Source organism: Opisthorchis viverrini, assembly GCF_000715545.1.
Source record: "Opisthorchis viverrini unplaced genomic scaffold opera_v5_218, whole genome shotgun sequence".
Classification (NCBI taxonomy): Eukaryota; Metazoa; Platyhelminthes; class Trematoda; order Opisthorchiida; family Opisthorchiidae; genus Opisthorchis; species Opisthorchis viverrini.
Window position 1 is genome coordinate 228,236 of NW_008751877.1, and position 14,747 is coordinate 242,982.

The following is a 14,747-nucleotide window of genomic DNA, read 5'->3' on the forward strand; positions in this document are numbered from 1 at the left end:
CCATATGTGAGTAGATATAGACTGCTCTTTGTGGGTTCTAGTAGAACTGGTCATTTTATATTTTCTACTAGGACTACGTTGTTTGGGTTTGTAGCACGGTACTTTTCTCGTGAAGCAGCACAGATAGAAGACCGGCCTTGATAGAAGAGGTTTTACTGCAAAATAAATCGGGAGCTCCGTCGAATATATATATACATTATACATATATATATATATATATATATATATGTTATGAGCGACGTTAGCACGCAAAATGTCCAACTGGCTAATAGGAAATGAACGCGGTCCTTTTAGAATAGGAAAAGGTGTGAAATTTGAAAGTTCGAATTTTCAGAAGATAAAATTGACAGTAACCCGGAAAGCAAGCGGTTTTGGGGATACTGATGTCCCCTATAGTAATACTTCTAACGGGGCTAATAATTACCTCCGATGGGTATTTCCTCCTTGTCAGCACAACCAAAAGAGACAAGGATTGCGCTTCGGTATATCGAAAACCACACATATCAATACCAAATTCAGCGACTAATGAAACATCCTGATTCCGGGAGCTTTATCGCTTACCGCAGTGATATTCCAGACAAAAATAAATAGCCGTCCAGCTGCAACATTCTTTTGGTACCTAAATGCCGTTACCACCTGGAGAATACACAAGGGTTGAGACCATGCAAGACTGCCCACGCTTAGACAGGAGACACCAAGTTAGGTTTGCACCATTGACCTTCCCGTCAGAGTTCGCGCTTTAGCCACTCAGCCATCTCGGACATCGGGATTACCGCTCGAAACTAACAGGACAGTTACTAGATCACCATTCTATATGTCTGATGTCCAAACGCTGAAGCTTGGGTCACTCTGAAGAAGAATGCATGGAAGCCGCACGTGATCTGCCTAGTATACCAACTTTGGCAGCCTTACGGGTGCGAAAGGCAAGGTGAACGTTACCAGGGGTTTGTCCTATAGAGCTTGTAAAATTTGCACACACAAAAAGTTGTAGTTCATCTGATTTACAAAATACTTGGTTACTCCATCTTAGGGACACTACTTTGTTCAGAAAATAGGCACATCTGAAGCCCTAACAAAACCTAACGGTGACAAGTAGACTCACTTGCATACCAGTTTGGTTTTAACGGGAGCCTCATGCACGAGAGAACGGCGGGAACACAATGCTCTATTGTTGGTGACTTGGTATAATGCATACAAAACTAAGGTTGAGACAGTAATGTTCGCAACCCCACAATCCGGTATCCCAAGCCAGGGCCCTTCTGCGACAAACCACATTTGGTTTGAAGGGCGGAGGGTGGTACCCAGCTGAACGACAGTGATTGTTGTCCACCACTCGATTTCAACCAACACCATGCTTTGTTGTCGCCAACGAAGGTAGGACGTGCCACGTGGCGATTTATTCCAGCACAATTGGATCGCGTTTTCTATAGCGGTATGCGCTTCACTGATGGCTAGCGAAATCGACTGCGCAAGTTTATCAGTGGTCTCATGTATACAACGTACAATGTACAATAAAAGCCTCAGATCGTACACTTGCAAAAGAATGAAACCCATAGAAATCGTTCAACTGTAACACCCTTTTGATGCCTAGCTGTCATGCCACTCGAAGAAAGCAAGAGAGCTGGGATACTGCCAGAATGCCCGAGTCCAGGCAACAGAAGTCGGGATGCAGAGGTCAGGTTCGAACCACGGAGATTCTGGTTAATACATCGTTTCTATACTCAACACAAGGACTGTGCTCGATATACGACCGCATGGCAATATGTGTAAAGTAGGAAACCAGAGTTAATGACCATTAAGGTGCGCGTTGATTCTTTTTTATTGAAATTTTGAGACGTTTCTCAGTATCTTTGGGGACATAACCACATTTTGTACATTAACGCCTGACTTTCAGCCGTCAGTGAGAGGTGCTCGCATACAGTTTCATGTAGCTGGGAGCATTCTGTCCATTTAATTACAACTCTTCATCCCATCGCATCAACCTCCTCTATCATATTAATCATCATCATCACCGGCTGTGAAAACTGCATACTTGCCTTACAGTGGTCCTAGCTGCTACGGTTTCGTTGACCGATGATTTGGGGAGGTGGGGTATATAAATACGTATTGGAGGCGGTAGTTGATGAAAGTGATGCGTAAATGCAGGGTTGCCTGTGCACTATTCGTGAGTAGATTGGGATAAGAACTATGAGCTGAAATCAACCGCTTGGGTGCACGAGCGCCATCGAGGGTGCGACTGGGCCATGTCTGACAATGTCTAACCATTGGTGTGTTCCGTCTCTGGAAGACGGCAATGACCAGCGCAGCCGGGCTTGCTGGTAACGGCTTTCGTACTTCGCTCCCAAGTCAATGTTTGACCTCTCCCGCCTCTTTTCCATTTTTCGCCTAGTTGTGCGAAAATGCCCATTCGAAGAAGTCGGTTACCTGACATGCGAAGCACGTAAAGAAAACAGTGCAACCTATGGAGTGTGATCAGGTCATCTATCGTGGGCGTTTTATTTCTTCCGAAAACCACTCGACGTAACACGCTAATGCCAGGTGAATACAAGTTGCACAAAATGACGGAGCTTTCTAGTTGTTAAATTAGTGTGTAGGGCATACTTGTGCGCTATATCATCAAGACCGTCGATGATTATTTGTCGAGTTGACTGCCGAATTGAGCTGAGAATGCTCACAACTCTTCGTCGTAGCCATAGGCTCTATTATCATCATGTGCAGAGCTGAGCTGTGCCTGTGCACCACCCGATCGTTATGCTGCTGGTTTGGTTACCAACGCATGAAAAATGAGCGATATCTACAAATAGGTTTATAGATCATACGACAGGAATCTTGATAAGGACAAAAACTAGGAAGCATAACGCAGTTTGTGAAGGAGGCTCACCAATGGCTGAATCATGTTGATACATCTGATGAGAACATATCCAATCGTCAACGAGAGCAAGGTCCTACTTCCGACCCCGGAAATAACATTTATCAACCTTTCTAAATGCTGCAATCAGGGTTTTGAGGACTCGAGATCAGATTTTCGACTGGACATCAGACGTTCTAACTGAATCCGGCTTGATGTTCGTAGAATAACTCTTCATTCTGAAGTTACAGTAGAAATTTCCTGAACCCGGCTGCCACCTTCACCTGGTGGTCAGTCTTAAGTGCTGCAATGATTCCGCGGGCTATACTGGTTGGAACTTCGTCTCACAAAGTGCAAGCATGCCAGGAAGGACAAAGAAGGGCAGCCGGACCCCCTACTACGAGTAACCGTGCTACAAGGCGGTCTGAGGACTCCGAAACACACATACAAGACTCGAGTGTGACTGTGCATCTCAGAACGCCAAGGATGAACTCAGATCTTCTGCATTTCTCCCTCCGTGTGTCCAGTGACTCAGCGGCGATGACTTGTGGAATATATGGTGTTGGAGTTACACTCAGCCAGAGCTGAACGCGCTTGCTGGATTGGATCCCAGTGAACAGTCGTATTTGCGCCGTCCGGTTATCCAGTTCAATCAAGCTCAATGCCTCTCAGCATAAAAAGCGGTGCTTGTTTGCAACGTCGGTTTATGCCCCAAAAAAGCGCAGTTCTGTTGTTGAGAAGGATATTTTCTGTCTGGAGCTATCCGGACTCATTGGTCAAGCGAAATGCAATAACATCGTGATCTTTGAAGGCGATTTGATTGCTCAAGTAGGTCGTCTGAGCACCTTGAAATCACGTTTGAGCGGTAGATCCGGAGTCGATGCCCGCCACACATACAACGGAGATCGACTCCTTCAGTTGTGTACTGATCACGAACTGCTTCTGGCAAGTACGAAATTTCAACGCTCGCACCGCGTAACCTGGCGGCCACCGACTGCAAATCAACCGTGGACCCGGTTGGACCACGTGGCCATCAGCCACCGGTAAAGAGCCACAATTCAAGACTGTCGTTTCTTCTGGAGCACACCACTTGGTCTCATGATGCGCGCATGCTTGACATTTCGTTTCCCTTTAGGCCAACGCAAGTCAGCAAGAAGCATGTCAATCCACTATCTTCGAAGTACTACCACAGCTCAAGAGTACCGATCTGAGCTAGCTCAATAACTCTCCGCAGTAAGCCAATACTGTGGTGACTGAGTATGTGGATGAAGCGTGGCAAAATGTGAAAGAAGTCATGTTAGAGGGATCGATTAGAAAGTCTGAAGTTTCCCCAGACTTACTGTCTGGACGCATTGGTCTTTAACTACTTTTTATTGCATTGCACTTTGTTTCACTGGCGAACAACCAACTAGAATGACGACTGACTACACTTGCGCTTTTGAAATCCACTTAGGACCTTCGTACGAAACTCCGTTGGCTTACGTTTTCAGGTAAAACACTAGTGACCAGTAGGTTGTAGATGTGTGGTTAATTGTCAACCTCAGGCATACAGTGGACATTCTTTTAGGTGACTCGTCTGTTTAATGCATCTGCACTCACACGCTATCCTCTAATCAAACCAAAGTCCATCCACTGCACTCATACCCGATACGTACACCCATGTTTCTTCATATCTCAGACTTTGGTGGGTGTCACTATGTGCCGCATTTTACCTACTTTTACCATGATTTTCTATCAGGTGCTTCATTGTAATTCTAGACCCATGACACGTTCCATAAAGATCTAAGCATTCTTCCAACTACCAGTCCAACATTTACCCTGATCCCTGTCATCGTAACCACAACTAACCAATGGTATTAGTAAGGTATCAACTAAACAGTAATGTGTGATCAACCGTGTGCGTGGTCTGGTGATTACTAGAGACAGATGCCAACCAACTGACGTGTGTCCTCAGGTCGTGGCACATTTTGGGGTATTCTCACCTATACGCTTCGACGGACATACTTTGAGGAGCAGTTGCCTGCTTTCCAGCAAGAGACTCCAGTAAATTATTGCCTGAGAAGGATGGTAACGTGGCAAACCGCCTTATGTGTATATGCGTCAAGAAAATATATACACTGAAGCCACTCTGCAGCGCTCTCTGATCCCTCAGAATGCAAAGCTCTTCTCAGTATGGATGGTTTGGAAATATAGTGTCGAGTAAGGAATGCCACGATCAGACGCAATCATATGATAGAGGAACGGATTAATTGGACCGAAAGTGGTTGGAGGTAACCCGGCCGTGGTTTTCGAGTAGTACCTTAGCGCTTATCTGTAAATATGCGACATGACACTTCAAAAATTTCCTGATGGCTGGGGATGTCATCAACCTCCAAGCTTGGTGCACTCTTCAGAATTGTTTACTTGATTTCTGGTATGCCCAGCGCAACGAGTCACGGTTGATTTCTGTCTAAAAGTATCGGCCAGTCAACTCGCTTTGTCTTTATGGCTTCCAACAGCAGCACTCTCAGGTGATCTGAATGGGTACCACTTGTAAGGCCTATAATCGTCGTTCATGTTTTTTGTGTGGGTTGTAATGAATTGTAATAGGATTGGAATATCAACAAGTCTTGGGTGTCTAGCATAAAAGGTAGCCGCTTTCATTGCTGTTGCTGAACTTCCTTAAAGCGTTCCGTGGTCCTACTGGTATCAAGACTATCATTACTAATAATAATGTGACAAATCAGCTGGCCATCATTCAGGAATTTCGTGAGGTGACGCATATGTTATACAATGTTCACATAAGTTAAGGCGTCATTCCCCGAGTAGATTGTGATTTTGCACGTAGTAATTACACTAGAGCACCCACACCCAACAGCGCCACGCTGTTCCCACACTTTATGTATGCAACTATAATCCAGATGATTCAGCACATGAATGGAGACTTCTGTGAGAGCGATTAGGCCTCGCATTTGATTTGATGTTGACAGAAATAGGCTACCTGTCGCTCTTCTAAAATCCCAATCCTCAGAATGCGAACCAATAGTCTGCTTGGGGCCACGCATCACCCACTGTAGCGGCAGGGGTTTACTGCCAGTATGCTGCTCTGGGACGCCATCACTAGAACTCGGAACATCTTTGGACACTTGTACACCAATGGGCAAGTTTATCAAAGAACAGCGTTTAGTGCATCTATTATCCTTCACTGTTCTGATTTCCACAGTATCCCCCGAACAGTCGTCCACGTAGCGGTCACACGTCTGGATACGATCACGGCCTCAAGTGGGATGCACGACCATGAAAACGCGAGCTATTTTGCAAACGTTGGGCGACCGTATACGAGCAGTGAATCACTAAGGGCTGTGAGATAACAGTGGCACTGGGGGTGAGCGTTTGGGTCACACGTCTGGATACGGTCACGGCCTCAGGTGGAATGGATGACTATGAAAACGCGAGCTATTTTGCTAACGTTGGGCGACCGTATACGAGCAGTGATGCACCATGGGCTGTGAGATGACAGTGGCACTGGAGCTGCGCGTTTTTCAATACAATTAAGGAGGGGGTGCTGTCGGTAATGGAAAGACACGCTCGAAAATTTGTGACAAAACATCATACACTTGAAATGTGGACAACGCATGCCTTGTACACTGATGAACGGAGTTTTTGGTACATGGAGTTCTCCTGAAGCGGACCTGAAATTCATAAACAGCCCACGGAAATCTATCCCTCAGTGAACCACTCGACAATCTCAGTGTAGTAGCACCAAGATTTTCTTCTAACCGTTGCGACGAGGAAGGGAATGCCTTGTATATTAACGGATGCAGTTCCATTCGGCCCAATTGGCTATTCTACAGCTAGGTTCAAATGGGTGAACCCTGCAGTGGGACCTCGGTCCAGTTACTTGAGCTATACCGAGTCATGCACTTGGATGGTGTACGTGTCCAAACCATGAATCTGTGTAAAATCACCAGGATCTCACGCTTTAATTACAGAAGTGGAAAACGTGGAGCAATTCAGAGTTGCCCGCATAATGGTTAGAAGGTGCACAGATGACCAGCTAAGCGTCTGCTCACATATATAAGTAGCATAAGTTTGGTCAGTTTCGCTCATAAAGCGTCTTGCAATTCTAGTAGAAAGGCACCGTACTGTATCTGATCATATTAGCGCGACAACGACCGGGGCTGTTACCTCTCATTCACCGCTCGCATTCAACAGTGTCAAATCTGAAAACGGGGTCAAATGGTGTTTTTACTGTTCGATCGATATAACAGTGACAACTGATATGCATGTGCCGATCACGTTACAATAGGCTGCACTGCAAGCAGCAGATGACGTCGGACACTAGCCGCTAATTAAAGTAGAGAAACAGTTTGATCAGCCGTTTGTTTTGCTGATAGGTATCGACATACACTTCAACAAACTATCGGCAAAGAAACATGCTTACGGCAAATACACTCATTTGCACACCGATTCGTTTTTCACGGCAGACTCATCTGATTCCTGGTAGAATCTCCTCTTCATGACGTTTTTCTTATTGTGGTATCTCGAATATCATACCGACTGAAAGATGTGGAGGCCTGGTACAGCACACGCAGTGGCGAATAAGCACGCTTGGGTTTTATCGCTGGTGCTCGTTTTTACTCCAATACGCTGCACAGGAAGGGCGAAACCGGTCGTCGGTTGTCATGGTGTTTTCAGCAACCTTACAAGCAGCGCGTTACGTCTATACAATGAACTGCGACATCGCGAATATCGTACCGACTGAAAGATGAGGCGGCCTGGTACAGCACGTTCAACTGCAGAAGAATATCCGAGAGATTCAGCTGGGTTTCAGCTGCGTCTCCCCGGCGAAACCAAATTGATGTGCAAATGAGCGTATTTGTCGAGATCTGTTCAATTTTAATCTAACGTAAGGTTGGCGGAAATCTGAGGACTGTGCCTACCTGATGAGCCCCAAGAAGGGCGAAACTGGCTGTGGGTAGTCGAAGAGTTTTCAGCAACTTTGTGGGCTTTATCACGTATCGTACGCTACTGAACATGTATTCGGCAGCCGTCGGGAAAGTCTGTTTGATAAGGATAATTTTGCCAGTCCTGAAAAGATTCTTGCTAATAACGCCTGTTTTTTAATAAGCCTTTACAGAGGGCCGTTGTTTTTTGAACGGCAATGTTATTATGGAACTCTATAGGTTTCTTAAGTGTACTACCCTGAGTACCGGGAAATGTCCACCAACAAATCGATGAATATGCAACGGGCAGTCCACTCTGCTTAACATTGGATTATATCTTAGGGATGATTGAAAGACAGATTGCAAACAATATCCCACGAGGATAATGCTGGATAGTTTTCTTACCACTTATATTCAACGTCTCGAAGATGCAATATTCCTAACTATATAACCGCAAACTTACGTGTGCCGTCTGAGTATGGGACTGAAGTCAGTTAACCTGTTTGGTTTGTTACACTTCCCGATTTTCGTAAATCAACGTTGGACCCTTTTGCGGGTTCTTCTGGAAATGCAGCGTAGTGGAGCAAGGACGATGTGCCGTCCAGACAAGTTGAAAGTAGAGGAGTACTTGAAGACTGTTAACTAGTGGCTATCCGACATGCTTAATCGAAATCCGCAAAGCCATTAGGCCTCAACAGCCCGGAGTTCATGTAACAGAATGGAAGCCCGCCATTCAAGCCTTGTTAAAAAGTAACCACTTCGTGGATGCTACCAGAGAGAAATCCAATTTGGCCTCACGTGTCCATAGTGTGGTAGTTCTAGACCCCGTTTCAGCCACAAATAAAACTGGTGCACGACAGGGTGGGTATGGTGCGCCAGACGGATCTGTTACCTACTAGTTTTCTTGTTGCTGCGGAGATGCTGGCATAAGCTGACCAGACCGACGCCTGGGGGAGTACGTGGCTAAACACCCCGCTGCACGTCCTTGAAGCAGTTAACCTCAAAAGGTTAAATCGCAATTTAGCACATTCAGCCACCAAGTCCCTGCTGTGAACAGGACCCGGAATACATCCAAGTGACTCGTTTGGTTTGTTGCTTTCTAACCTGAACCCAAATTAATGCCAGCCTATCAGGCCCCATTCATAGGAATTCACCAGTCAGCTACGTGTTCCCGGAACGATTTGAGGCAAAACGCATGACTTTCCATACTTTGAATCATGTGACCGGTAGCCGTCTGTTTGTTCTACTTAGTTGTTGATGTCTTACGTTTCGTGATTGAAAATGGTTGAAAAACATAACTGTCTTCCGATATTTACCTTTTCTCCGTACACTAAGAAACTATACAATGAGTTAGTGGAGACAATAAGAAACACCACACGAGGCTTTGCGCACCACATGCTTGCAATTCTAATGCTTTTGCAGACATAAATCTACTTCTCTACAGTCGTAATGCTATCTGTCGTATTTCAGCTTGACCAGGGGTGAATTACCGTAAAACCCGTAGATTGTGGACGCCCCACTTTCACCCTGATCCACTGATTATGGGAATTAAGTCTTCTCGAGTAGGTGGACCATGGGTGAAATACAATACACTGAAGGTGGTGCGTCCGAAAGAATCCGCAGTTACTCAAAGTGGTGCCGATGCTGAGGCATTAGATGCTGGTCGTACATGCTCTTGATGTGAGTAGCGATCCAGACTACTGTCTCAACATTGGCGATCTGATATTATCGCACACCCACTTCTGTCTGTGTTTTACACGACAGTTGTATGTTAACCACGTTCTACCGCGGAACGTTGTTTTAATTTGCACTTCAGCTGTCAAGCACGTGATTACCCTAGCCGCTCCACACATGGAGTTAAACTGGCTGGAAGCAGTAAACGATGAAATACTGCCCAGGAGGGTTCCATAAGACGCGAATACATAGAACAAAACAAATCAAAATAATGGTCCTTCGGTTTGCAAACGAAGTGTAAGAAACATTAGCAGTGGGGCCAGCCAATTCCAAAATGATTAATGAGAATAGTACACAGTAGCAGACAAAAACTCAGAGCGATGGACAGCATTCAAATGGGCGCGTGCGTCGCCAGCATACCACAGCCAGGTAGAAAAAACAATGCGCATAGGTCACAGACGAATGAATCCACATGCAAGTTACATACGCAGGTGAGCTGACGGGTCCTAGAAACACCAACTAGACGTTGAAAGTATCTAGTGATAGCGGTCACCCCTGTACTGTAAGCCACACATCCCTAGGTGACGGCGTTTGTTGCCACACCGATAAGAATGACAAGCTGTTCGAAAGAGTTCGTTTCAGAGTGCATAAAGACGGTGGCATGATGGAGTAAGAACACAGTAAGATTACGAACCGCAGTGTGGCGGCCAGGGGCAGGTACAAAATTCAAGTTGAAATAAAACCAACTCGGTCCTCACCACCACAGCCTACTAGCGAGTTGATATTGTAAAGGGATAGGGAAATATGTTGAGAGTAACGCTGCCATTCAGGTTGCCGGGACGCCCCCAATAAATATGAAAAGGAACTGTCAACATTTCGAGTCAGTGTGTGCAAATGCTGTTCCGGGCTATTCAAGTACTCTGACTATGCTGACTGTTGTCCGGATCAAAGGGGTTAGATCTATCACAGTTTTCAGACGCGGCAGACAAGGAAGAAACAGACGACGACGTAGAGGAAGAGGTGCTGGAAGCAGAGCTTTCGGAACTCTGACGTGATTGGATACCTGGAAAACCAGTCGCCGAAACAGGGTGTGTAGACGATAGTTTGGCCAGTGATCGGTATGACCCAAGCCAATCATCCATCATACGATCAACCAGTGGATGACGTGGCTGTAGACGCAGTCGAGCGAGGGGCAGTCCTCGTCGCGTGGACACAACATCTAACCAGTCACGAAGCAACGTATGCGAAGAGCTAGCCTAAAATGAAAAGGAATGAAAGGGCGAGTTATGCAAACATGTCTGGCTGGATGATTCATGTACCCAAGCGAGACGAAAACGCTGCACGGGAATTCGAATCCCACGGTACATGAAATGGGTAAGAAATTTCGCAAATGTGTATAACTCGGACTTGTTTGTACCAACTTTTTACGATCCACATATATTGTTCGCGTCCAATTGGAGGTAACTTACACGGAGTGCCTTAAAGATTTCCTTCCAAAGATGGAACAGAAATATTCCATTTAATTGCAGTGGAGCTCAAAATAAAGTCCTGAATAGAATGCGAAAGGTTTGACAATACATCAGTCTCAGCATTATACTGGACGCGGAATTTCGTCTACTGCCCCTAGATCAGCGATACACGCACCTGTTTGCCCAGGCTCAGAGGTCAATCAACGCCAGTGCGTCCATCCATCTCTGTTTATGAACCAATAGGCTAGAAATTAATCTGAACAATTCATCCATCCGTTCAGCTCCATAATCCTTATTCGGGTAGAGATTTTCAACTACCATGAACTGTGTTAAGACGAGACTTCAAGTGAGGCACGCAGGAACGATCAGTAGTAAGCATTACGATCGTCCAGCTGTAGCACAACGTCTCGGTGCCTAACTTCTATGCCACCAGAAGGAAGCACGAGGGCTGGGTTGCCCAACCTGGGCCGCTAGGTTGCCCAAACGTAGACAGGGGAAGTCGAGGGGCAGAGGATAGGTTCGAACCACGGACCTTCCGGTCAGTAAATTTGCGCCCTAACCACTTGAGCCATCTCGCATTAGGATGAAGTGAAATAACTCAGAAACAACCCGAGTTTATTCATTTGCAGATCAGGAGAAGAGGTTACACAAGACTGGCTCTACACAAGATTGCACCAAAAAGGATCGAGCTGTAGGAACTGAACTACAACTGTGTTTGAAAAAACTTAGGTGACGCATCCGATTGGTAGCTTGAAACTAGCGGTCAGACGTTCGAATGGAATTACCCAAAATCCATGGAACAGAACTCTCAGTGAACCCGATCGTTCCTACGCTCAATCCGCCTCAATGACCGCCTGAATTAATTCAACCTGCTCGCTAAAGTCGGTGTGATACACCTCAATCCACAGGCGGAGTAGTGACAATCAGGAATCTATGCTTTCTCTCGTTCAAAGTAGTCTCGTGCTAGAGACCATTCACCGCCAATGCAGAAATACTGAAAAATGAATAGGAGTTGAAAGTATTTTCTTGTGGTTGTTCATATGTTAGAGAGACGTCAATCACGTTAATTAGTATACGTTTAAAAGAACTTGACCCGAAATGACTATTCCTTAGAGTTGGTTGTCACCTCCATATTTCTATCTTGGATTACCTGGCTAATCGAGATTCATAATTTTTTACCGTTTTCAAAGCACACAGAAGCGAGTCAGACAACGCAATATTGCGACTGTTAAGGTTGACGTCAGTCGCCTTTCCATGTCCGCTATTTGTACATGGGAAAATTGCCTAATCCCGCCCACTGAAAAGCTTAGTGTCGTTCACCTCCCATTTAAGCCCAACACACTCAAAAATTCATGCCCTTTACAACATTCAGGCAATTAATTTGTCGCGGTGGATAACTGCTGAGATGACGAGCACGCAGGTCGCACACGTCTACATGATTGCCCACTTTCGTTGATTTCAGTTCGGCGCACAATTTATACTAGCAAGGTGAACGGTTGAAAACATATGTCCATTTAGCATTTCTTTCCCAATGTCAACAATGCAAGTGCTTGAAGCTTCCTCCTCAACTGAAAGGTGCTTCCAAGTTTTCAGCACAGGTTGATTTGAAATGCAAAATGAAAACAGAACTGTAGTAGCCTAGAAAACAGAACATTTATAATGGAAACAGCAGACCGGCGGTGCGGCCCACTTGGACACAGACATTTAGTAATCCAATGAGACGATTAGCGATAGTCCGTTTGTTTAGAAAACCACATGATTTGTTGACGATGTAATGAATACAGCATACATAGAGCGGAATAATTCGAACAGTGCGCAGCCATTGACCGGCTACGGGTTAATTAGAACGATAGCGTCGAAATAGAAGGTTCAAAGTGAGTGTGACAACTAGCCGGTTTGTTGATAAGTCTGAAAGTCCTGTCGTACAACAAGTCCATTGTAACACGTGATCATCATCATCATCATCGACAACGTAATGTCGGTGTTCAACACCGATGATTCACTGCCGTACAACCATGATTTACTTGAAAGCCTTGCCTAAACCTCCAAACACACATTAAGCGATCTGGATAGAAAATGACAAGATTGCCAGTGTTATCAGTTAGCAGGAATATCTTGCAGCGTCTCCAACCAGGCGCAGTGAGGATCACGCGGTCCCCATCCTGGAAGGCGAGTAGCACCGACAGCGCCCAAACGTTTCGTGATTTCTTTAATACCCCTCTGCCAGATCAAGGGTCACAAATGTGATCGGGTCTATATGGAGCAAACAGTAAAGGAAATGTAGACCTGAATGAGCGGCCTGAGAGACGAATAAACAGAGAAGCATATGATTATCAGGTGCTATATACAGATAGAGCGATAGTCGGTAGACACTGAAAATAAAGTCGACAGATAAAGCAGGTTTTTAAAGTGAGATAATCATCGTCTTCAGCACGGACGGCACAGATATGTTGGGGCATATCTGCAAGACAACTGTGGGAAAAGAGTAACCTAGTAAATAATGAAAAGAAAGAAATGAAGATTAATTACAAAAGCCCTGTGTATCCAGAAGAAAAGGTCGATGGGATTGTAGGTGGCTAAAGATTCGAAGAGCATGGAGATAAACATATATCAGTATCATGTTAGAACAAGACGTCGTCATCGGGGCTGATCAAGCACATTTTGCAAGAACTTTACTCAACGTAAGCGCCGCATCCAACCACAGACAGATTGTAGTCAGCTAATCTGTTTGGGAAGTGGAAGAGTGCTTGTTACCGTTATAGGTGTTGTAATAAAAAGCGTTCAGCTGCGACAGCATTTCGGGGCCAAGCTGCCGTGCTACCCGAGGGAAGCACGAGTGAGATTCTGCCAGGTTGCCCTAGCCTGGACAAGGGTAGTCAAGATGCAGTGGTTGCGTTCGAACCAGTGACCTTCAGGCTAGTAAGTTGGCGCCGGAGCTGTCTTGATCTCTGTAGGTGTCGTGCCTTGACTCATGGGATTTCTAACCTGTTAGGAGGCACTCCTAACGAAGATATTGTTTTGTTCCATCCATTCTTGATTCTTCGAATCTCGATATTGGCTGTTCAGTTGCTGCAGTATAATTTCCTCAAGGTTTTTTGTCTTCTCAATTTCGTGTGTAACTGACAAGGTTGATTGACTGATTAGTAGAGAACATAACACTGGCGACGGGAGCCCTTCACGAACCCAAGAATGTCAATTTCAGCTGAGGATTTGAAATCAATCCTTCAACAACAACAAGCGTAATTTGAACAATCTCAATTGCGACTTATCCAGTCTCTCACTCAAGTCATCAATCTCCAAACTTCAGTTTCATCTCAAAGTGGTAGTTCACTATCCTTTGCGGATTCCATTGCTGCAACTATAACTGAATTTCACTATGAGCCAGCATCTGGTCTCACCTTTGATTCGTGGTACAGCCGTTGGGAGGATACATTCTTGAATGAGTTCACCGGCAAAGATGATGCGTGGAAATCCCGTGTCTTGGTACGGAAACTTGGAACCCTCGAACACGACCGGTTCACCAACTTTATCCTTCCACAACATCCAAAAGATTTGACTTTTGCGCAGACGGTGGACCAACTTCGCGAAATTTTTGGTGACCAACATTCAATTTTTAATGTCCGATACAACTGTCTCAAGTTGGCCAAGCGTGAGGCCGACGATTACGTTACTTTTGCCGGTATCGTTAATCGCAAATGTGAGAAATTCCAATTGCAATCGCTTACAGAAGATCAGTTCAAGTGCCTCATTTTTGTCGCTGGACTTCAATCTTCTCAGGAATCAGATATTCGCACGTGATTGCTATCCAAACTTGAGCACGAAAAAGACATT

The 14,747-nt window shown here is 45.3% G+C and overlaps 1 protein-coding gene across 1 annotated transcript in view; it reads right to left on the reverse strand.

Moving 5' to 3' along the window:
- Positions 1-9,676: 9,676 nt before the first annotated feature.
- The window catches only part of T265_08464 (hypothetical protein), a gene marked incomplete at both ends in the record, with an annotated part of 24,468 nt that continues 19,397 nt past the window's right edge, over positions 9,677-14,747 (reverse strand). The window contains one exon of the mRNA XM_009174276.1: positions 9,677-10,703. Coding sequence (XP_009172540.1) covers positions 10,359-10,703 — 345 coding nt within the window. The remainder of the gene's footprint in view (positions 10,704-14,747) is intronic.